Source organism: Phacochoerus africanus, chromosome 7, assembly GCF_016906955.1.
Source record: "Phacochoerus africanus isolate WHEZ1 chromosome 7, ROS_Pafr_v1, whole genome shotgun sequence".
In the NCBI taxonomy this organism is placed as follows: Eukaryota; Metazoa; Chordata; class Mammalia; order Artiodactyla; family Suidae; genus Phacochoerus; species Phacochoerus africanus.
This window is the reverse complement of record NC_062550.1, coordinates 14,690,464-14,713,215: the sequence shown is the minus strand read 5'-3', so window position 1 is coordinate 14,713,215 and position 22,752 is coordinate 14,690,464. Positions and strand designations below refer to the sequence as shown.

At 44.3% G+C, this 22,752-nt stretch overlaps 1 protein-coding gene across 3 annotated transcripts in view; it reads right to left on the bottom strand.

Moving 5' to 3' along the window:
* Positions 1–221: 221 nt before the first annotated feature.
* The window catches only part of PRDM4 (PR/SET domain 4), a 30,129-nt gene continuing 7,598 nt past the window's right edge, over positions 222–22,752 (bottom strand). For all 3 annotated transcript variants that reach the window (XM_047786457.1, XM_047786456.1, XM_047786455.1), the window contains exons 5-12: positions 20,415–21,209; positions 14,456–14,605; positions 12,933–13,051; positions 11,809–11,894; positions 10,849–10,976; positions 9,475–9,789; positions 6,275–6,443; positions 222–1,884 (exon numbers count right to left, since the gene is read on the bottom strand). In XM_047786457.1, coding sequence (XP_047642413.1) covers positions 1,572–1,884; positions 6,275–6,443; positions 9,475–9,789; positions 10,849–10,976; positions 11,809–11,894; positions 12,933–13,051; positions 14,456–14,605; positions 20,415–21,209 — 2,075 coding nt within the window. In that variant the 3' untranslated portion in view covers positions 222–1,571. The remainder of the gene's footprint in view (positions 1,885–6,274; positions 6,444–9,474; positions 9,790–10,848; positions 10,977–11,808; positions 11,895–12,932; positions 13,052–14,455; positions 14,606–20,414; positions 21,210–22,752) is intronic.

The following is a 22,752-nucleotide window of genomic DNA, read 5'->3' as shown; positions in this document are numbered from 1 at the left end:
CTCAGGAAGGAAGGGGGCAGGAGACGGGAGCTGGAGACGCAGGAAGGATAGTCTGTCTAAGCACTGTCATGCAGAAGCACATTAAAATATAACTTCAAAGCTACGGTACTCAGGAAATACTTTCTCCACTTCTAACCTTAGAAAACACTCAAGTTGTACCTGAGTTTTCCCTGAGACGCACTCCTCTCCTTCCACAAAATGGGATTCCAAGAGAAATCTTGTATTTTTTAAAAAGTTTTTATTTTAATCCTTCCTAGAGGAATACAGATTTGAATGAAATACATTCATTCCATAAATACGTTAGCAGCAAAACCTTCCCACCAGAGTCCTCTCTACTCCAGCCCAGAGGTTGTGCCTTAGAGCAAGACAGTATGTTCCCTCAACCGTCAACTTAGGCGTGTTTGCTTCTTGCTGAAAGCAGGATAAGCGTGAGAGATCAGGCGAAAGATCAGAGGGGTCGATGAATTAGGCTGGGACCCTGAAAACATGCCGGCTTCCAAGTTCTTTGACATCCGCCACGTGAAACCGATGAGGTCCTTCACACAGACAACTGGGAAGGCCCGGCCTTGCAACTGCACCAATGAGTCATCGGTCATTGAGTTGGCAACATTTTAACGGTGTCTCAATCCTGGTCATAGGGCGAGGCAAGCCAGATAGAAAGGGTCACTCTCCCCTGCCTTCCATGGGCCAAGGTACCACTTTGCCAGCTGAGTCCACACGTGCCTGTTCTCAGGAGACAATGCAGCAGGCGTTACTTGGCTCACTACACCTCCAGATCCCGTGTCTGGGTGCCGGAAGCTTCACTGGAGACAGAGACACATCTACACCATCCAAGATCTCTAAGGAGCAGGTCTCACCCCGGCTTCCAGCAGAGCTGGTTTCTTGAACAGTGGCCCAGGGGTCTCTCCTTTTCTTCTCTCCATCAGGGTCCTCCTGCCTGACTGCTCCTTTTTTATCTGCCCTCTAGGCACCTGCTGAAAATCTCAGAAGCAAGATCTACCCTAAACTCCCAAGCAGCCAGGAGAGATTAAGGCAGGTGGTGCTTTACACTTGCTAGCTTCAAAGTAACAAGCTTAAACTGCTCTGTTTCAATCCATTCTGGGATGAGCTTAAGTCACAATAATCTGCATAACACAAACACCAGAACCAAAATCGGTCATCAGGATGACTGTGCTATGAAATCAGCAGGTTGGGAGGAAGACAGAATAATGTGGAAGAAAGAAAGAATTTAAAATAAATCTGATTTGTCTGGGCAGAGGGCAGCTCTGACTCAAGTACAAATGTATCTCCCAGATCATCATCTAAATACAGAACAGATCCCAAAAGCCTACCCTTTCCTCCCCACATATCACCTAAAATGAGGACACATGCTCTTTTCCCAATCTTTTTAAAAGTGTCTTCATTAGGAAGCTCCCCTCTAAGTGCTTTATCCATTCCCCGGTGGTCTGTTTTGACTGCGGGCGGGAAGGAAATCCGAAATCATTTCATACAAAAACCACTGTAGTCGACAACCGGTTATGTGTGTTTTTCCCTTTGTATTTTCCATCCAAAATAGGTGGCTTCTTTTTCTTTCATTTATGTGTGGAGAGCGATTCCTCTGCTGAATACACAGCACTGTTAATCCGACAGTCCTCCGTCCCCACAGAGTCTGCTAGTTCTTCCTCTTCGGAGTCGTCATCTTCCTCCTCCTCCTGTGCCGATGAACTGGAGGTGGGCCCTTTGCAGGTTTTCAGGTGTCGAGTGAGATGGTATTTGGTTAGATAAGCCTTTGTACATTTTTCACAGACATAATCCCGCTTTCCTTCATGTGAATTGAGATGTTTCTTTAAGTGATTTGTTCTCAAGAACAGCTTATCACACTTGGGACACTTGATCTGGCGTTCTCTAAGAGGAACACAAGAAAAACATTTGATTTGGGATTACAAATGACAAACACACACTTACTCTGCACAACTCCGGGCCTTTGCCAGAGGCCTACACATCTAGGATCAAACTTTTTTAAAGGAGATATATTATACAGAAGAGTCATAAAACATGTGCATCGTTTAAAGAGCACAGCCTGATTTTGCCTGTCTTGGAAGTCTATGTAAATGGGATCATACTGTTATGTATCTCTTGCTGCTTCCACCCAATATGATATTTCTGAGATTCAATCAAGTTTTGCTATGAGGCTCAGCTGTCTGCTCCCTTCCATGGCCATAAGCTACTTATAAATATACAACTTGTCCGTGCCACTGGCTCTATTGTTAACGGGTGTTTTGATGGCTTCCAGTTTCCTGGCGCCACAGGCGAGGCTGCTCCACACAGTCGATGCTGCTGTGTGGGTTGCATATGCATCAGCTCCTCGAGGGCTTGTACTCAGGACAGGCAAGCTGGATCAAGGGTATGCACACATCTTCAATTTTATGAGATAATGCTGAACTGTTTCCCAGCGTGGGTGTACACACGTGTTCATCAACAGCCACTTGGGAGGTCCTGCTGCCCACATTCTCACCAAGAATTGGAAGAGTCAGACTGGAAAACGTTTGCCAACGGGCCAAGTATCATGCTATGGGTCTTAATGGCAGGCCCTACAACAAAAAATTATCTGGTTCAAAACGTCAGTAGTGTCAAGTAACCCTGGCCTAGACATTGTGGAGCTGAAAAGGAACCTAGGGACCATACAGAGCAGGACCATACAGAGCAGGAGTTTTTTAACTTTTTGAGCAGCTGAACCCTATGTCTTCATGAAAGCCCGATACGTAAAACAGATAAAAGGGGATTAAAATCCTTGATGGAGTGTGAGGTGCAGTAGCAAGTTCTGAAGCCTGGTCTCCTTAGCATTTCTGTCACCTTCTCTCAGCAGGAGATGGTACTGAAGGATTCTGAGGAGCTACAGGACGGGGAATACTCAGACCCTGCCTCACGGGGCTTACACGTTAGTGGAAGAGTTAAGCCATAAACAAATTAAAAATTATACCATGATATCAGATAGTAATAAGTACTATAAAAGTGAAGCCAGCGAGTTGCCGTTGTGGCTCAGCAGTTAATACACCTGACTAGTAGCCATGAGGACATGGTTCTATCCCTGGCCTTGCTCAGTGGGTTAAGGGTCCGGCATTGCCATGAGCTGCGGCACAGATCGCAGACACGGCTCGGACCCCATGTTGTTGTGGCCATGGTGTAGGCCAACAACTATAGCTCAGATCTGACCCCTCGCCTGGGAACTTGCATATGCTGCAGGTGAGGCCCTAAAAAAAAAAAAAAAAGGAAGCCAGGTTAAGCATGATAGAGTCCTATTTCACATGAGTTACTCGAGAAGACCCTTCTGAAGAGATGATGAATTTAAGCAAAAACCTGAAAGAAGTGAAGGAAGACAGGGAGATATCTAGAGGGAAAGATTCTAGGCAGTCCAGTGCAAAGGCCCTGAGACGGGAGTATCTTCAGTAGGCTGAAGCAGCAGCAAGGGGAGGCCCAATGCGGGCAGAGGAACCAATGAGAAAAGGAATAAAAGATAAAGAGGGGAGTTCCCGTCGTGGCGCAGTGGTTAACGAATCCTACTAGGAACCATGAGGTTGCGGGTTCGGTCCCTGCCCTTGCTCAGTGGGTTAAGGATCCGGCGTTGCCGTGAGCTGTGGTGTAGGTTGCAGACGAGGCTCGGATCCCGCGTTGCTGTGGCTCTGGCGTAGGCCAGTGGCTACAGCTCCGATTCGACCCCTAGCCTAGGAACCTCCATATGCCGTGGGAACGGCCCAAGAAATAGCAACAACAACAACAACAACAAAGACAAAAAAAAAAAAAAAAGATAAAGAGGGACATGCACCCAAGTACCAAGACCTTTTAACCCAGTATGATGGGAACCCAACAGAGGAGACAGACACCATATCTCCCTTATGTTTTAAATGGATCACAGTGGACAGAATTTTGTGTGTGCATCTGACTTATGTTTTAAATGGATCCTCTGGCCACTTTGGACAGAACTGTGTGTGTGTGTGTGTGTGTGTGTGTGTGTGTGTGTGTGTTGGGGAATGAATGAGGAGAGAGAAGACCAGAAGCAGGGAAGTCAGCTGTGTCACCACTGAAGTTGGAGCCAACATATGATCCAGACAAAACTCTGTTTTGAAAAGATTCAGGCACCTCAATGCCATTTGCAATAAGATGGGTTGACCTAGAGATTATCATACTAAGTGAAATAAATCAGACAAAGACAAGTATCATATGACATTACTTGTATGTGGAATCTAAAAAAAAAAAAAAGGATACAAATGACCTTATTAACAAAATAGAAAGTCACAGGATTTGAAAACAGATTTATGGTTACCAAAGGGGACAGGTATGGGGAGGTGAGAGAAATTGGGAGGTTGCGATTGACATATACACACCACTATACATAGTTATCAACGAGGGCTGAATACATGGCACAGGGAACTCTACTCAATATTATATAACAAGCTATATGGGAAAAGAATCTGAGAAGAAGTGGATACATGCTTATGTGTAACTAAATCATGTTGCTGTACACATGAAATTAACACAACATTGTAAATCAACTATATGCTAATATAAAAACTAAATTAAATTTTTTTTAAAGAAAAGGGTTGAGCTTTGGACTTCTCAGGTTTGAGGTGCCCAGCAGACACCCAGAACTCAGAGATGCCGAGTGGATGGTTAGCTAAACAAGGCTGGAGCTATAAATCCCTAAGTGATATCTAAAGCCATGGGACTGAGATTGCTAGGGAATTAGTGCCCCGCTCCTGCTCTCACATTCCTTTCTCAGAGGAGAACAAAGCCCCATGCCTTACGCTCCTGGGGGACTCCTCCTTCATTTGGCTGTAGTGGTTTTCTTTTCTAAGCAGGTGAAGAAAATGAATTCCAACACTAATATACGCATTTTGAAATGCCTAAAATTAAAGATAAAAATGTCAGAAAACTTTACCAATGATCTCTACAGGAAGCCTAAAGTTTCATTCAAAAATATTTTGTAGTGAACCATGCTCTTTTCTGAATTACTTAACACTGGCGTAAAGTCTTGACAGTCCAAAAACAACTTTTACAGCATGAACGTTTGTCAGAGGCTCATATTTTATCATCGTCAGAAAATGTCAAGATCCACATTTAAGAGAATTGTTTTCATTGGTCAATATCTGATAAAGCCAATTTCCAACCCAAAAGAAGAGAAACAGTTACACAACTAATCTCAAAATGATTTCTATTTCATTATGCTGTTAAATGGCTACAAAAAAGGCAAGTGCAAATTTAAACATCACTTGAAAGAACAGAAAGCCAAGGTCAAGGAAGAGAATAACTCTGCTTTATGTTTAGGAAGAAACAATACAGCCACTTGCCAGAGATACTGTGAGAACAAGTCTTTCATTTGGATCAGCTCAGGAGCGCTGGACCCTAACAGCAGAATTAGAGTCACCTGGGGGAGCTTTTTAAAAATACCAAGACCAGGAGTTCCTGTCATGGTGCAGCGGAAATGAATCCAACTAGGAACCAGGAGGTTGCAGGTTCTATCCCTGGCCTCGCTCAGCGGTTAAGGATCCAGCGTTGCCATGAGCTGTGGTGTAGGTCGCAGACGCGGCTCGGATCCCGAGCTGCTGTGGCTCTGGCGTAGGCCAGCGACTACAGCTCCAATTCGACCCCTAGCCTGGGAACCTCCATATGCCTCAGGTGTGGCCCTAGAAAAGGCAAAAAGACAAAATAAATAAATAAATAATGGAAACGCCTAATGAAGCCTTTGTTTTAAAACGTCATTTTGAGGAGTTCCTGTCGTGGCTCAGTGGTTAACGAACCCAACTAGTATCCTTAAGGACGCGGGTTCAATCCCTGGCCCTCCTCAAGGGCTTAAGGATCTGGCGTGGCCGTGAGCTGTGCTATAGGTTGCAGACGAGGCTCAGATCCCATTTTGCTGTGGCTGTGGTGTAGGCTGGCAGCTGTAGCTCCGATTAGACCCCTAGCTTAGGAACCTCCATATGCCTCAGGTGAAGCCCTAAAAAGACAAAAGACAAAAATAAATAAATATTTTAAAATGTGTTAATGAAACTATGTTTTGAAAATTCTAAGAAAATAAAAAAGAGTACTCTCTACAGAGAGTAGAAGTGAAAAACAAGAAAAAGCAAACAAGTGAGATCTCCCAGGGTAAACCAAAATCTTAGTTTTCTGACCTTTGCTCGGCTATGCAGAGCACAGGAGGCACTGCCCGGTGCCAAGGGAGGAGACAGATGATGAGGCCCCCCTTGTAAGCCCTCGTTCGCCACGAGGAGGGGGAGCGTCTGGGCTGCGGGGGACTTACTGTGTGTGGATGAGCACGTGCTGCTTGAGGTCCTGCCTCCGCATGAAGAGCTTGTCACAGTAATCACACTTGAGATTCTTCTCCCCCGTGTGGATAACCATGTGGGACTCCAGGTGAGCCTTCTGGGTGAAAGACTTGTCACACAAAGTGCACCTGTAGTTCTTCTGACCTGTGAATACAACAGTCACTAGCATCTCAAGATGAAGAGGCACACTTCACAGCGATGTGACAGAGGCAGGAAGAAAAAAGAAGGGGGAGTTCCTGTAGTGGCGCAGTGGTTAACGAATCCGACTAGGAACCATGAGGTTGCGGGTTCGGTCCCTGCCCTTGCTCAGTGGGTTAAGGATCCGGCGTTGCCGTGAGCTGTGGTGTACGTTGCAGACGCGGCCCGCGTTGCCGTGGTTCTGGCGTGGGCTGGTGGGTACAGCTCCGATTTGACCCCTAGCCTGGGAACCTCCATATGCCGCGGGAGTGGCCCAAGAAATAGCAAAAAAAGACAAAAAAAAAAAGAAAAGAAAAAAGAAGGGACTGGTAACTGGAACTGCAGTTCTAGGACTGTATCCCTCGAACTCCTCAGTCACCGAACTCCTCAGAGTCACCGACTTTATATTCTGCAACCAAAGGTGGTGAAACTAACACATCTGACCACCTATGACTGTTTCCCTACCCCCCCAGCACACACAGTTTGGTTTTTTTTTTTTTTTTTTTTTCCCGTCTTTTTACAGCTGAACCCATGGCATACGGAAGTTTCCAGGCTACGGGTTGAATCAGAGCTGTAGCCATCTGCCTACACCATAGCCAGAGCAACATGGGATCTGAACCACATTTGCAACCTACACTACAGCTCCCATCAACGCTAGATCCTTTTTAACCCACTGGGTGAGGCCAGGGATCAAACCCAAGTCCTCATGGTCCTAGTTGGGTTTGTTACCCCTGAGCCACAACAGAAACTCCAATAAGTCTTTTTTTTTTTTTTTTGGCTTTTGTCTTTTCAGGGCCACACCTGCAGCATACAGAGGTTCCCAGGCCAGGGGTCGAATTGGAGCTGAAGTCACCAGCCTACGCCACAGCAACAGCAATATGGGCTCTGAGCCTCGTCTGCAACCTATACCAACAGTTTCCAGCAACGCCAGATCTTTAACCCACTGAGCAAGGTCAGGGATCGAACCCATGTCCTTGTCCAACCAGCCACGATGGGAACTCACGATGGTAAATGACACTCTCTTAATGCTTATAACTGACACATAATATAGACCCTGGCGGGAAAAAAATCACTTATAACCCTAGCACCAAACTTATTTAAAAAAAAAAAAAAAAAAACTGAGGTGGGGGGAGGAGTTCCTGCTGTGGCACAGTGGGTCAGTGATCCAGCTCATCTATGTGGTGGTGCTGGTTCTATCCCCAGCCAGTGCACTGGGTTAAGGATCTGGCATAGCCACAGCTGTGTGCACCTTGGATTCGATCCCTGACCTGGGAACTTCCATGTGCTATGGGTACAGCTGAAAAAAGAGAAAAAATAAAAAACAAAAACCTCATTATTTCTAGCACTTGTCTAGAAACAAACCTATATTTTAGTTTCCTTTTTAAAAACATATAATCTCATAAATCAAGAATGAAATAAAATCCTTTTAAGAATGCAGAAATGGGGAGTTCCCGTCGAAGCTCAGTGGTTAACAAATCCGACTAGGAACCATGAAGTTGTGGGTTCGATCCCTGCCCTTGCTCAGTGGGTTAATGATCCGCGCGGCATTGCCATGAGCTGTGGTGTAGGCTGCAGACGTGGCTCAGATTCCGAGTTGCTGTGGCTCTGGTGTAGGCTGGCGGCTACAGCTCCAATTCGACCCCTAGCCTGGGAACCTCCATATGCCGCGGGAGCAGCCCAAGAAATGGTTTAAAAAAAAAAAAAGACAAAAAAATTAAAAATTAAAAACTAAAAAAAGAATGCAGAAATAAGTTACTCTAAGTTAAGGGTTAGCAAACCTTTTCTCAAAGGTCAGAATTTTAGGCTTTAGGAGCCACAGTCTCTGTTGTGAGTACTTGATCTGATTGCAAAAGGATGAGGAAGAAGTGGAAAGCAAATACCCAGCTAAGAAAACTAAACTAAAGCAGTTATTTTATGGCGCATATAAAAAAAAAGTAAGTGCTAAGAGAAAGCAGTTGCTTTGCATGGAGTTTAGAAAATAGAAACCCGGAGTTCCCACAGTGGCTCAGTGGTTAATGAACCCGACTAGTGTCCAGGAGGACACGGGTTTTACCTCTGGCCTCAGACAGTGGGTTAAGGATCCAGCGCTGCTGTGAGCTGTGGTGTAGATCACAGACGAGGCTCAGATCCAGCACTGCTGCGGCGTAGACAGGCAGCTACGACTCTGATTTGATCCCCAGACTGGGAACCTCTATAGGCTACCCCACCCCCTCCCCAAAAAAGAAAAAAAAACCAACAGAAAATAGAAACTCAAAAAACAAATTTTGGCAGTATTTACTGAGCAAAAGTCAAAAGAGAGAAATTGGCTTGGCTGGTGACCACAGTGAGCTATGAGGGGGGAGTTCAGGCCGTTTCCATAAAATTCCCCTTAAGTCCAAACACACGCATTTATTTCTTGATTACTGGAGTTCCTGTAATAGCTCAGCAGTAATGAACCCAGCTAGTATCCATGAGGACATGGGTTCGATCCCTGGCCTCGCCCATTGGGTTAAGGGTCCAGCGTTGCCATGAGCTGCAGTGTAGGTGGAAGATGTAGCTCGGATCTGGTATTGCTGTGGCGGTGGCGCAGGAGAGTGGCTGCAGCTCCAATGTGACCCCTAGCCTGGGAACTCCCATATGCTGCAGGTGCAGCCCTAAAATCAAAATAAAGAGTCTTCAATAAAGCTGCAGAGAAAATGAACCCGCCACACACAGTGAGAAGTCATTAAAAAACAAAACACAACAACCCTTCCCGATTATTAACTTCATTTTCTCAGTCAGCTTCAAACAACAGTGGGGACACCTGGAAAGTGGAGCATCTTAATAACCGGAAGGCATACTCTGAGGAGGGACAGTTATCCCACCAAGATTCGCGGCGCGGTGAAGTCCCGCTGACAGACGCTGGATTCATTCTCTAACATCCCAGCTCGACTCTACCTGCAAAAGACCATCCTGCTGCCAAGCCCTTACTAATTTCTAATTTTACAAAATTCCACTCTGAGGGTCCAACAAAACTTACCTGTGTGTATCTTGAGGTGGGTCCGCAGATTGCTGGGGTCACTAAAAGCCTTGCTACAGAAATCACACTTGTGGGGCTTCATACCCATGTGACCCATAAAGTGGACATGAAGTTTGGAAGGAGAGATGAAAGCTTGGGGGCACATCGAGCACTTCCACTTCCTTTCTTTGCTGTGGCTTGGCCCGTGGCTGCTGCTGTGGCCCTGGCTCGGAAGGTGGTTATGGATGTGGCTGGTCAGGTGGGCTTTGAACTCTGTATACGAACTGCACTCCTTGCCACAGTTACAGAGGTGCACATCCGGGTGTTCCGGAACACCTTCAAAAAAAAAATTCACTCAATGTCCCCTGATACTTAAAATTTCCTGCTTGCCCACTGCCTGTAAAAGTAAACACTTTGGTCAATGCTCTAGACCCAGCATCTCAAACAGCGTGTCAGCCACATAGGAAACACTGGATAAATAGTGGAATATAAGGCATCTCTCTGAGGCAAAAAAACGTAAGACTCCATAGTACATACCAACTCTTGGGAATTCCTGCTGTGACGCAGTGGGTAAGAATCTGACTGCAGCTGCTCAGGTGGCCGCAGATGCAGAGGTTTGATCCCTGGCCTGGCACAGGGGGTTAAAGGATCTGGCATCGGGAGCTCCCGCTGTGGCACAGTGGAAACTAATCTGACTAGTATCCACGAGGACGCAGGTTCAATCCCTAGCCTTGCTCAGTGGGTTAAGGATCCGGCATTGCCGTGAGCTATAGTGTAGGTCGAAGATGCAGCTTGGAGCCCGTGTTATGTGGCTGTGGCACAGGTCAGCAGCTGTAGCTCCGATTCGATCCCTAGTCTGGGAATTTCCATATGCTACGGGGGTGGCCCTGAAAACCAGGGTGGGGAGGATCTGGCTCTGCTTCGGCTATGGCAAAGGTCACAGCTGTGGCTCAGATTCAATCCCTAGCCTGTGAACTTCCACATGCTATGGGTATCGCCATAAAAAAAAAAAAAAAAACCCGAAAAAAATTCCTAAACATCACTTGTCATCAGGACAATGCAAAGAAAAAGCCTATGAGGGTTAAATCAACTCGAGGCGTTTTGCTGTCCTTTATGAACTTAAACTGCAATGGTTCAAAACAACTCAGGAACCTCAGAATGCCCAAAGTCCTAACGCAAAGGTTCATTTTATATGAATACTTCTTGGTTATAACATTCAACCTGTGAAGAATCTCACAGATTTTAATACTTTAAACATAGTGGTAATACTTCTACAGATACAAAGGCATGTGTTTTACTTCAGCTTACGTATAAATCATTACCACAACTTTACTACTGGGCCTTGGGGTTTTTACTATAACAGATTCATGACAAACATATCTTACATAAACTTACCAATCTGCTGAGCATAATCCCGGCTGTAATAAAAAAGCAGTTCATTTTCAGGAGGGATATCTTGTGAGGTGCAGAAATAGATTTTTCCATCATGGGGATAAGCCACCAAATTCTGCTCTTCCCGGTTCCTAAGTTATCACATTTAATAGATCACGCATATGAATGCTGAAATACATACTAAACATATTATATCCCTACAGTAAAACACTACACGAACATTTAGATATCATTTCTCTGGGCCATTTCTACACTTCTTATGAGGAGTGACTTGTATAGATACAGAATTCTTACTTTGCTGTATCAGTCGGTTGCACTTTACAGTGAAAAACCCTAGAGTCTGTTACTGGAAGCAAGAAGAGTAAATAAAATGAGGTCTTAAAACAGTATGACAAAGATGCAGAAATAGATAGCTGAACAAGAATTAATCAAAACAGCAGCCTAGGAGATTTGACTAATATAAAGAAAAGTTCCCCCGGAGTTTCAGCTGTGGCACAGTGACCTGACTGTGGTGACCTGACTCACTGCTGAGGCTCAGGTTTGATTCCTGGGCGGGGCCCAGTGGGTTAAGAATCTGGCATTGTCACAGGTGTGGCATAGGTCACAGTTGAGGCTGAGCTTAAATCCCTGGCCCAGGAATTTCCATATGCTCCAGGTGTGGCCATTTAAAAAAAAAAAGAAAGAAAGAAAAGGCACCCACTTGCAAATTCAGCGGTGACGGTATCATTCCTTATTGCATTGGTAAATTGAATCAACCATTCATACAAAAGGATAGTTTCCTGTGTTTTGACTTATAATCATCATTAGTCAACAGCTACTGAGGAAGGGCAAAAACCTTAAGCCTTAAAGCATGTTCCGACACCACTGTATTTGGATTCTTTGGTTCTCCCCTATTTTATGCAAGGCTTCCTACTGAAAAACATCTGAATTATAGCTATTTCTTTCATCCAACTCAACTCTTACCTGGCTTTGCGCACAAACATCATCCAATTACATTCATTTTCGTCCGTTGTAATGATGCAGAATTCTAAGACGCCATTGTGGTATATCTGCCAACAGAAGAAAAATACACACATCAAATGAACCGGCAACGCTACTCAATTTAGACTAGCAGTATCTCATCTACTTTGCAGTAGGTACCAAGTTTCCTCATCAGTGTGAAAATACAGTTGTCTTCTCACATCTTTGTCATTTCACCAATCTTCCTGTTTCCAGCAACAAAACAAAGACCATGAGAGACCTACAATTAGTGCTCAGTATGTCAAACATGTTGCTTTGGATTATTCACTTTGGCTTGATTGGAAAAAGACATAAAAAAACAGCCCAACTGTCTTCATTACCTACCACATGGACAGACATAAAGGTCAGAGAACAACCACTGACCGTCTGTCCAGTGCACCTAGCATTCTTCTCCATTTTCTTCCGGAAAACACAATTCGAGTCCCCAATGCCAGTGGCACTTTACCTTTCCAATTATCACAAGATCCATTTCCCCTAGACTTCAATTTTGCAAGAATCATTCCTCATCTACTGACTAGGATTCTTTTTTTTTTTTGGCTGCTCTCGTTGCATGAAGAAGTTCCCAGGGCCAGGGATAGAACCCGTGCCATAGCAGTGACAACACCAGATCCTTAACCTGCTGAGCCACCAGGAAACTCCCTGACTAGGATTCTACATAAATACATCATAGGGAGAGCTGTTCATATCAAAACCTTATGTTTCTAGCCCGTTTCATTAGAAAACGAATTCTAGAACTGTTTCCCAAGATAAACTTTTGAGGAATGTTTTACTGATTATAAAATAAGACTTTTTTAACATATAAACAGAGTCCATGGCCTTGGCTGCCACAGTAACCAACCTGAAGAATCACTGGGTTATTTAACAAAATGGAGACCAAACAGTTTATCTTCTACATTCACTACCTGGTTTGCTATGTATGATAATCTGACCAGCGGGAACAGAAAGTGTTAAACGACAGGTGAGCAGCGTCATTAGGAATCTTGGCTAATTTTGACTTTTATACCACTTGCAACTATCTCATTACAATAAAGACGTCCACAAGTCACAGGGGTGTCATCAACACAGACCTTCCAGATATGGTTGACTGCCTTGTCCGTCCATTCTGCTACTTCCATGGAGTGGCTCTGCTGGCCAATGAGGGGCCCGAAGCAAGTCCGCACGGGAATGGTCTCTCCAGTCCATACACCTGTCGGTGGAAGGATACCAACCACACAATCAACGACTTAAACATCTAACAGAATAGAAAAGAGAGCAGCTTAACTCATGCAAAGAATCTTATTTTCTCTTCTTCTTCTTTTTTTTTTTTTTTTTGTCTTTTTAGGGCTGTACATGCGGCATATGGAAGTTTCTAGGCTAGGGGTCAAATCAGAGTTATAGCTGCTGGCTTATGCCACAGCCATAGAATACCAGGTCCAAGCCGAGTCTTCGACCCTCTCCACAGCCCACAGCAATGCCAGATCTTTATCACACTGAGGGAGGCCAGGGATCGAACCCACAACCTCATGGTTCCTAGTTGGATTCACTTCTGCTGCACCACTACAGGAATGCCGCAAAGAATCTTATTTTCAATGAAGCTCAGAACTACTGATATTCCAGCACTTTTAAAGGCAGCTAGGTCTTACAGGTTCTATCCATTTATCTATCCAATAAATAAGGAAAAAGCAATGAACAGATTAGTTGGGAGCTCAGAAGAAACATGCAGAGTAAGCAGTATCAGAAATTCCTAAACGCGCGTTCATACACAAGGTACCAATGCCCATCTCATCTGATACTTTCATCTGTCCTTGTGCCCAAGCTACACCTGGAAAAACAATCAACCTAGTTTCAATTTTCAAAGAAATGGCAGTAATTCATAAACATGTTAAGCCAAATAGAAATAAACATACTGTGGCAGTCTACACGTCTCACTCCTTTTTCCTAAGAAGTATTAGACAAATTATAAATATCCACTCTTAATATCTTAGCAAGGGGATCGATGGTGAATTTTCCATGTTTTATAAAAGAAACTGTTTCCTTTTTTTTCTTTTCTAAATTTTAGAAACTAAGTTTGAGTTCCCATTGTGGCTCAGTGGGTTATGAACCCGACTAGTATCCAAACCCGACTAGTATCCATGAGGAAGGGGTTTGTTCCCTGACCCCGCTCAGTGGGTTAGGGATCCAGTGTTGCTGTGAGCTGTGGTGTAAGTCACAAGACATGGCCCAGATCCTGCACTGCTGTGTGATGTAGGCTGGCAGCTTCAACCCCTAGCCTGAGAACTCCCAGATGCCACAGTGCAGTCCAAAAAAAAAAAAAAGTGTTTTGTCATGAAAATTACTAGCAAATGATACAGCTGAGACTAAAGGGCAGGTCTTTAGATTCAGGCCAGCATTCAATTCTGATTCTAAGAAAGGGAAACCTTCTCAACAAAATTTTCAACTTTACTTACTAACACCACTGGAGAAGACAAATATTCTCTAAAAGGATAAATCTTCAGCTAGAAATTGACTTTTGGATCAACCGAGTGACCACCAAATTATACACACCCACTTTAACAACTCTACCCTACAAAAGAGGAGACTTGACGGGGTTTCGTGCATCCAAGGTTCTTACCAACTTCTGCTCCCACAATTGACTGGCGGAGAACAAGCTGCTTTGGGAGAGAAAGCCTTGCTCTGCTCTCTATTGGAGTGTCGGGAACGAAAGTCACCGGTCCGTGATCGGGACAGTCTGAGGGATAGGCCCGGTCACAGAGGGTGCACCCTGTGGATGGGAAATGTGAGACACAAATGGAGTCAATTCAAGCAGGCAAATGACCACCTACTTTTTCTATTTACGTGTGATTTACTAAAATGTAACCAGCAAGGTTCTAGTAGAGCTACTATGATCAAAATACCACTTTCCTACATTAAAATATATACCCATTCTTACATCTTTCTTCAGCAAGGTCTGATTTTTTTTCCTTTTGATCCAGTGGAACAAGTTTCCTATTCAGTGCATAAGAGAAAGACTGATCAAAAATTACATTACATGGAGTCCTGTTGTGGCGCAGCAGAAACGAATCTGACTAGTATCCATGAGGATGAGGGTTCAATCCCTGGCCTCACTCAGTAGGTCAGGGATGTGGAGTTGCCATGAGCTCTGGTATAGGTTGCAGACATGGCTCAGATCCTGCATTGCTATGGCTGTGGCTCAGATCTGATTTGACCCCTAGCCTGGGCACTTCCATGTGGCGCAGGTGCAGCCCTAAAAAGCAAAAAAAAAAAAAAAACCAGACACTACATTGAGTTCCAGTTGGGCCACAGTGGTAACAAACCCAACTAGTATCCCTGAGGACTTGGGTTTGATCCCTGCCCTTGCTTAGTGGGTTAAGGATCCAGCATTGCCATGAGCTGTGGTGGAGGTTTCAGACACAGTTCACATCCCACGTTGCTGTGGCTGTGGTGCAGGCCAGCAGCTGTAGCTCCAATTCAACCCCTAGCCTGGGAACTTCCATATGCAGATGTGGCCCTAAATACAAACAAACAAAAAAACCACACTACATTATTTTAGGCAATAACTCTATTCCTTAGCTTAAGTGGTAATACCTTCAGACATGATGTCCTCAACTCCAAAAAGATTCCAATTCTACCAAACTATAATAGGAAACTGAGCTGAAATGCTCTAGTCATGCAAAGCCCAAACAGGTGACAATACAAGGGAGTCAGAGCCAGCTGCAGCGCTGATCTCTCTTACTTCACTATAAACAAACTACTTGACCAGGTTTTGATGACAGATTCCTAACATACACACACACCAAAAAAACTGTGACCTGCTCTTTGGGACAGCAGGTAGAATCATATTCTTACATTCTTTTGCTCAACATTCTTAATTTCTTACTGTTCATATAGTCTTTTTGTATTGTTAGAAAACATGCAGACTTCACATGTTGTGCCCTTTTTTTTTTTTTTTTTTTAGGGCTGTACCCGCGGCATATGGAGGCTCCCAGGCTAGGGGGTCTAATCGGAGCTATAGCTGCTGGCCTACACCAGAGCTTCAGCAACGCCAGAGCCGAGCCACATCTGTGACCTACACCACAGCTCACAGCAACGCTGGATCCTTAACCCACTGAGCAAGGGCAGGGATCGAACCAGCAACCTCATGGTTCCTAGTCGGATTCGTTTCCGCTGCATCACGACAGGAACTCCCACATGCTGTGTTCTAAGCTTACAATAACTTTACAAGCTCAGGAGTGCCCTCTTTGTCCATAAACATTCTGCTCTACTCCTTCCTTTTTTACGAGTATTCAGGACCCTATCTAGTCAATGACTGTGTTCAAACTTTGCAAATTCATTCACAAAATAGTTGTGATACATAACACTTCGAGCAGCACAGCTTTCTAGGTGTTTTACCTAAGCAATCCATTAGAAATTAGTACTTAAATGGCATAAAATATCAATAAGCTTTCGTATTTGGGCAAAGCACTAATAATATACTTCTTCAGGGAGTTCCCATTGCGGCTCAGTGGTAACAAACCCGACTAGGATCCATGAGGACGTGGGTTCGATCCCTGGCCTCACTCAGTGGGTTAAGGATCTGGCATTGCTGTGAGCTGTGCTGTAGGTCGAAGATGCAGCTCAGATCCCGAGTTGTTGTGGCTGTGCTGAAGGCCAGTAGCTGTAGCTCCAATTCAACCCCTAGCCTGGGAACTTCTATATGCCTTGGGTATGGCCCTTAAAAAAATAAAAAAAATTTTTTTGATTAAAAATTCTTTGACTGGAGTTCCCGCTGTGGCTCAGTGAAAACAAATCCAACTAGGAACCATGAGGTTGCAGGTTCGATCCCTGGCCTCACTCAGTGAGTTAAAGATCCATTGTTACTCTGAGCTGTGGTGCAGATTGAAGACGAGGCTTGGATCTGGTGTTGCAGTGGCTGTGGTGTAGACCTGCGACTAAAGCTCCGATTAGATCCCTAGCCTGGGAATCTCCATATGCTGCAGGTTCGGCCCTAAAAATAAAGAAAAAAATTATTTGACTATCAGGAGTTCCTGTCGTGGTGCACTAGAAACGAATCCAACAAGAACCATGAGGTTACCAGTTTGATCCCTGGCCTCGCTCAGTACATTAAGGATCCCGCATTGCCGTGAAAAATATTTAGAGGTTTTCTCCAAGAATATACAAATGGCCAATACGTACACATAAAAATGTCAACATCGTTAGTCATTAAGGGAATGTAAATTTGAACCACAGTGAGATGCGGCTTCACACCCACTACAACGGCTATAATAAAAGTGGTGGCAAAGATGTAGGGAAATTGGGACTCTCACACACTGATGTTGGGAACGAAAAATGGTGCAACCACTTTGGATACGTCTGTCTAGAAATTCCTCAAAAAGCTAAAGACACCAATTCCACTCCTAGACGTATATCCAAGAATACTAAAAACACGCTCATACAAAAACTTACACATGAATGCTCACAGCAGCAATGAGTAGCCAAAAAGATAAACAAATTATTCATAAATGACAAATGAATAAACAAAATGTGGTATATCCATATAATGGAATATTATTCACCCCAAAAAGAGGAATGAAGTACTGACACATGCTCCAACACGGATGAGCCGTCACATTATTATGTCAAGGGAAAGTGGTCAAAGAAAGCCAGATGTTTTCGGGTTCCATCGATCTGAAATGTCGCATAGGGGAGCCCACAGACAAAGTAGGCTAGGGGTTGCCTGAGAATGGGAGGGTGGGGATGGTGGGAGGGAGAGGCAGGGAAAGGGACTGCTGATAAGAGTTTCTTTCTTTTTTTTTTTTTTAGGGCCACACACGTGGCATAAGGAAATTCCCAGGCTAGGGGTCCAACCAGAGCTACAGCTGCCGACCTACACCACAGCTCATGACAATTCCAGATCCTTAGCCCACTGATCAAACCCGAAACCTCATGGATCCTGGTCAGATTTGTTTCTACTGCACCACAACGGGAACTCCTAAGAGTTTTTTTATGGGGGTGACAAAAATGTTTTGGAATTGGAGTCCCTGGTGGTTCAGCCGGTTCAGGATTTGGCGCTGTCACTGATGTGGCAAGGGTTCAACCCCTGGCCTGGGAACTTCTGCATGCTGCAAGCACAGCCAAAAAAAAAAAAAAAAAGTTTTGGACTTAATGGTGATGGCTACACAACCTTGTCAATATACTAAAAACCAAGAAATTGTACACTTTAAAATGTGTATGTGAGTTATATCTCATTTAAAAAAAATACTTAGATGTTCTACCTGCCCACTTAAAAAAGGAACTGGTTTATTTTAAGCCACCTCTTACCTTCTGCTAAATTAATGATCCTACATTAATTACATTTCTAAATTAAAATGTTTTAAAATTATAAATTTAAGGCACTGAAGGGTTAACACAAAAAGATGTTCCCACTTCTTGGCTTCTGCAGCACCAGAAGCTTCTTCCTACTTGACTGACCATCCTGCTCAACCTGCTTTAGAAGCTCTTCCCCCGCCACTATACACTAACATCCCCCGCCTTCCTATCATCCCAGACTCTTACTAGATGATTTTCCCCCACTTCCACGGCTACGATTAACATCTTAATGCTGAGGGTCTCTAAATATTTCCGGACAGACAGATCTCTGAGGTCCATTTCCAACCCTCACTAGACATCTCTAGAGATCACGAGACACCAAAATCAGCATGTCTGAAACTAGACTCACCATCACTCATCAAAAATAACAATAGGAGTTCTCACTGCGGCTCAGCAGGTTAAGAATCCAACACAGTGTCTGTGAGGATGTGGGTTTGATCCCTGGCCTCGCTCAGTGGGTTAAGGATTGGTTGCTGCTACAAACTGTGACTCTTAGGTCACAGATGTGGCCCAGATCCAGTGTGGCTGTGGCGGAGGCCCCAGCTGCAGCCCCGATTTGACTCCCAGCCTGGGAACTTCCAGATGCCACAGGAGCAAGCAAGAAAAAGAAAACAAATAATCATCTGCTCCTCCTCCACCACTCGTTATCTAAGGAGTGGGCACTAATCCACCTCGTTTCCCGCGCCAGGAACCAGGGGTTTCTAACCCCTCCCTCCCCCACCTTCACCCAATCAACAAGTCCTACTGAGTCCTCTGTAAATATCCTTCACTTTTCTTCATCCTTATTACCTCTCCTCTAGGGGGTTGGAAACCATCACCCTTCACTTAAATCATGGCATCATCCTTACCTCTTAGCCCCTAACAAGCAAGTTAAGCTCACATGGCAGCAGGAGCTGCCACCCCAACCCCCTCGCTCCTTAAAGCCTCCGACTGGTATTAAAAGACTTCTATGCTCTGGTTCCTACCTTGCTCATCACACATCCCTCGCTCCACCCTCCCCTTATGCGCCAGCAATTCCGAACCATTCCCAAGTCTTTTAGTTCCAGGAAATTATGGGTGCCGGCTCCCGTCTTGGACACTGTTCTTCCTGATTCTCCACTGACATCTCTGTCCTCCAGGTCTGTGCTACACGCATGTGGCCTCCACTGGCAAGTCTTCCCTGCCCCTTCCATGGCTGTCAGGTGCTTCCCCGCAGGCCCCTTTAGCCCCTTGCACTTAATCCCATCTCTCCAGACTGCAACAGCCTGTCCACTCGCCTGCGTTTCCCTTCAGACCATAAGCTCCATAAAGGCATCTGCTGTCTGCTACAGATTGTTTTTTATGCCACATCCAGCACAGAGGTTTGTCCTTACCAGCACCCAACACATTTCCTGCATGAATGAAGCATGCAGTGACGCCAACAAATTGATTTTTTCTTTATACGGCCATACCTGCAGCATATGGAAATTCCTGGGCTAGGAGTCGAAATAGAGCTGAAGCTGGGGCCTATGCCAAAGCAGCTCTGATCCAAGCCACATCTGCGACTTACACTGCAGCTTGCAGCAACGCCAAATCCTTAACCCACCTAGGACAGAGATCAAACCCACATTCTCACAGAGACTACATCAGGTCCTTAACCTGCTGAGCCACAATAGGAACTCTCAAAATTGACTATTTTTACACTTTTTGTATTGTGGCCCCATAAAAAGAAGCTTCATGTGCCAAACTGTGGTAATTTATATGCATTCTGAGCAAAAAAAAAAAAAAAAAAATTCATTGGTATTCACCAACATTTTTCCATGGGGATAAAAAAACAAATACACATGATCTAACGAATCTGTCTTATGTTGAAAAAGCACACGGCATGTCACACAGAATACCTTACTGAAATTTCTCTAACTTCAGTAAAGTTTCTATAATTAACTATATTTGTGAAACCTTGGGAAACATCCCTAAGCATTCTGAGGCTAAACTTATCTGTAAAATACAGAAACGACGATGCTTCCTTACTTCAGGAAGATGTTTTAAGAACCAACAAAACGTCTTTCTATAGATGGACCACTTGGTTTACTTGAGAAAAGGCACCATGTTGACACAAAGGACACTACACAGGCAAACCAAAGTTCCACAGGTTCTCGTTACTTTCTATACCCCCTTAATCAACACCTGACTTTGCGACTACACCTGTTAGGGATGATGGCCCTTTCCACCAATGTTTCCAAAAGAAAAAGGCTAAGCACACTCACAAATTGTAAACAAGGCTGCCATATTTTCCTTGTTTGAATTGGAGTCTTCTATTTGCAGTGAAGGTGGTACAAAAGACAGACTGTCTGAAGACACATCTACATGACCTGTCCCCATAGCAACCTCCTGGGTGATGGAGGAGACGGCCACAGGTTCTAGGCTGAGGCCAACTTCATGGAGGGAAACAGATTCTAGGGAGGCGAGGTTGTGTGAGGTAGAGAGTGCCACGCTTACAGAGTTGGTGCTCATGGCCACGGTGTGGATGGAGTCACTGAGGGCACTGTCAGACATCCCGTTGACCCGACTTGCAATGTGGTCTGTCTCCATGACCACAGGGAGCTCCAGGCCATTCCCATGGATGGGTATCACACCACCATGTCCTACAGTTTCTGCTGCAAGGTTGCTGCTCACAGAATCCACAGAGAGAGGTTCATGACTTCTGGAGCCATTTGGGATTTGGGTATGCTCGCCTGCAACACCATCCATGGTAAGCTCTTCTGCCATTCCATCCGTCGAGATTGGGCTGGTGACTCTGGAGACATTCTCCATGGTGATTGTGGTGTCCAAGGCCACCTCATGGCCATCGGTGGGGTGAAGACTCTGGGCACCATGTGTGTTCACAGAGCGGGAGTCAATTGAAACAATGCCTGGTTCTAAGCCAACATTTCCATTGGACTGATAGGGATCTAGTGCTGAAGGGTTATTGGCAATCGATAACGCTGCATTACCATCGACATTTATCGAGTTGGGGTGGATATACTGAGGAGGTGGTCTATCAGCTAAATAAGATAAAATGCCTGAGAAAAGGAAAAGATGAGATATCAGGAATTTTTCAGAAAATTGTTAAATATAAAGAATTCCAAATGTTAAAATCTATTTTCCTTACAAATATAACTAAAATAATCTCCTATTTCTCTGTTTTGATACAGATATAACAACGTACCACGTATCATAATTCAGTTTTTCCTGTGAAAACTCAAATCATAAAAACTATGTTCCTTTGAAGTCACTAGAAAGTAATCATTTAAATGCTGCCTTTAGCATATACAAGGTGGGAATCCCAGAATGCTAAGATACTAAAATTTGCTCTGTAAGAATTTAAAAAAAAAAAGGTAAAATCATTTATAAACAAATCTTCCATGTGAAAGATAAAATTTAATCAACTATAACTCAGTTTTAACTTATCAGACTATCATAAAACATTAGGCCCTACTCAAAACAAGTTATAACTTGAATTTCCTGGTGGCCTAGCAGGATTCAGCACTGCCACTGCTGTGGCTCTGATTCGATCCCTGGCCCAGGAACTTTCACATGCCTTGGGCATGGCCAAAAAAAGCCATGAGTAGAGTTCCTGACATGGCGCAGCGTAAACAAATCCGACTAGGAACCGTGAGGTTTCAGGTTCAATCCCTGGCCTTGCTGAGGGGGTTAAGGATCTGGTGTTGCCATGAGCTGTGGTGTAGGTCACAGATGCGGCTCAGATCTGGTGTGGCTGTGGCCTAGGGCAGCAGCAACAGCTCCAATTAGATCCCTAGCCTGGGAACCTCCATATACCGAGGGTACGGCCCTAAAAAGACAAAAAAACAAACCAAAAAAAAGCCACAATTATACGTGCTTTATTAAAATAAAAAATTTTTTTGAGTTTCCACCGTGGCTTAGTGGTTAATGAATCTGACTAGCATCCATGAGGATGCAGGTCCAATCCCTGCCTTTGCTCAGTGGGTGAAGGATCCACCGTTACCATGAGCTGTGGAGTAGGTCGCAGACGTGGCTCGGATTCTGCGTTGTTGTGGCTGTGATGCAGGGCGGCGACTACAGCTCTGATTAGACCCTTAGCCTGGGAACTCCCATATGCCGCAGATTCAGCCCTAAAAGGTGGAAAAAAAAAAAATTTTTTTTTTTTTTTTGACTACTCATGCTTGTGAGGATGTGGTGAAACGGTACCTGCTGCACTGCCGGTAGGAGTGTAAATTTCTAAAACCTCTTTTGAAAGTACCTATGATAATAGAGAGTTCCCTGGTAGTCTAGTTGTCAGGCTTTGGCACCTGCACCACTGTGGCCCGACTTCGATCCCTGGCCTGAGAACCGAGTTCCCACATTAAGCCACTGCATGTCATGGCCAAAAAAACAAAGTATATATAATAATAACAACCTCAAAAATGTTTACAACCTCTTGCACAAGCAATTCCACTTATGGTAATAGTCTCTAAATGCATTGTGTAAATAGTATATATACAGATATTCACACAGTATAATGTTAATAAGAAAAAAAACTGGAAAAAACTGTCCAACGATAGATTGATATAATAAACCATATAATATCCATTCAGAAGAATATAA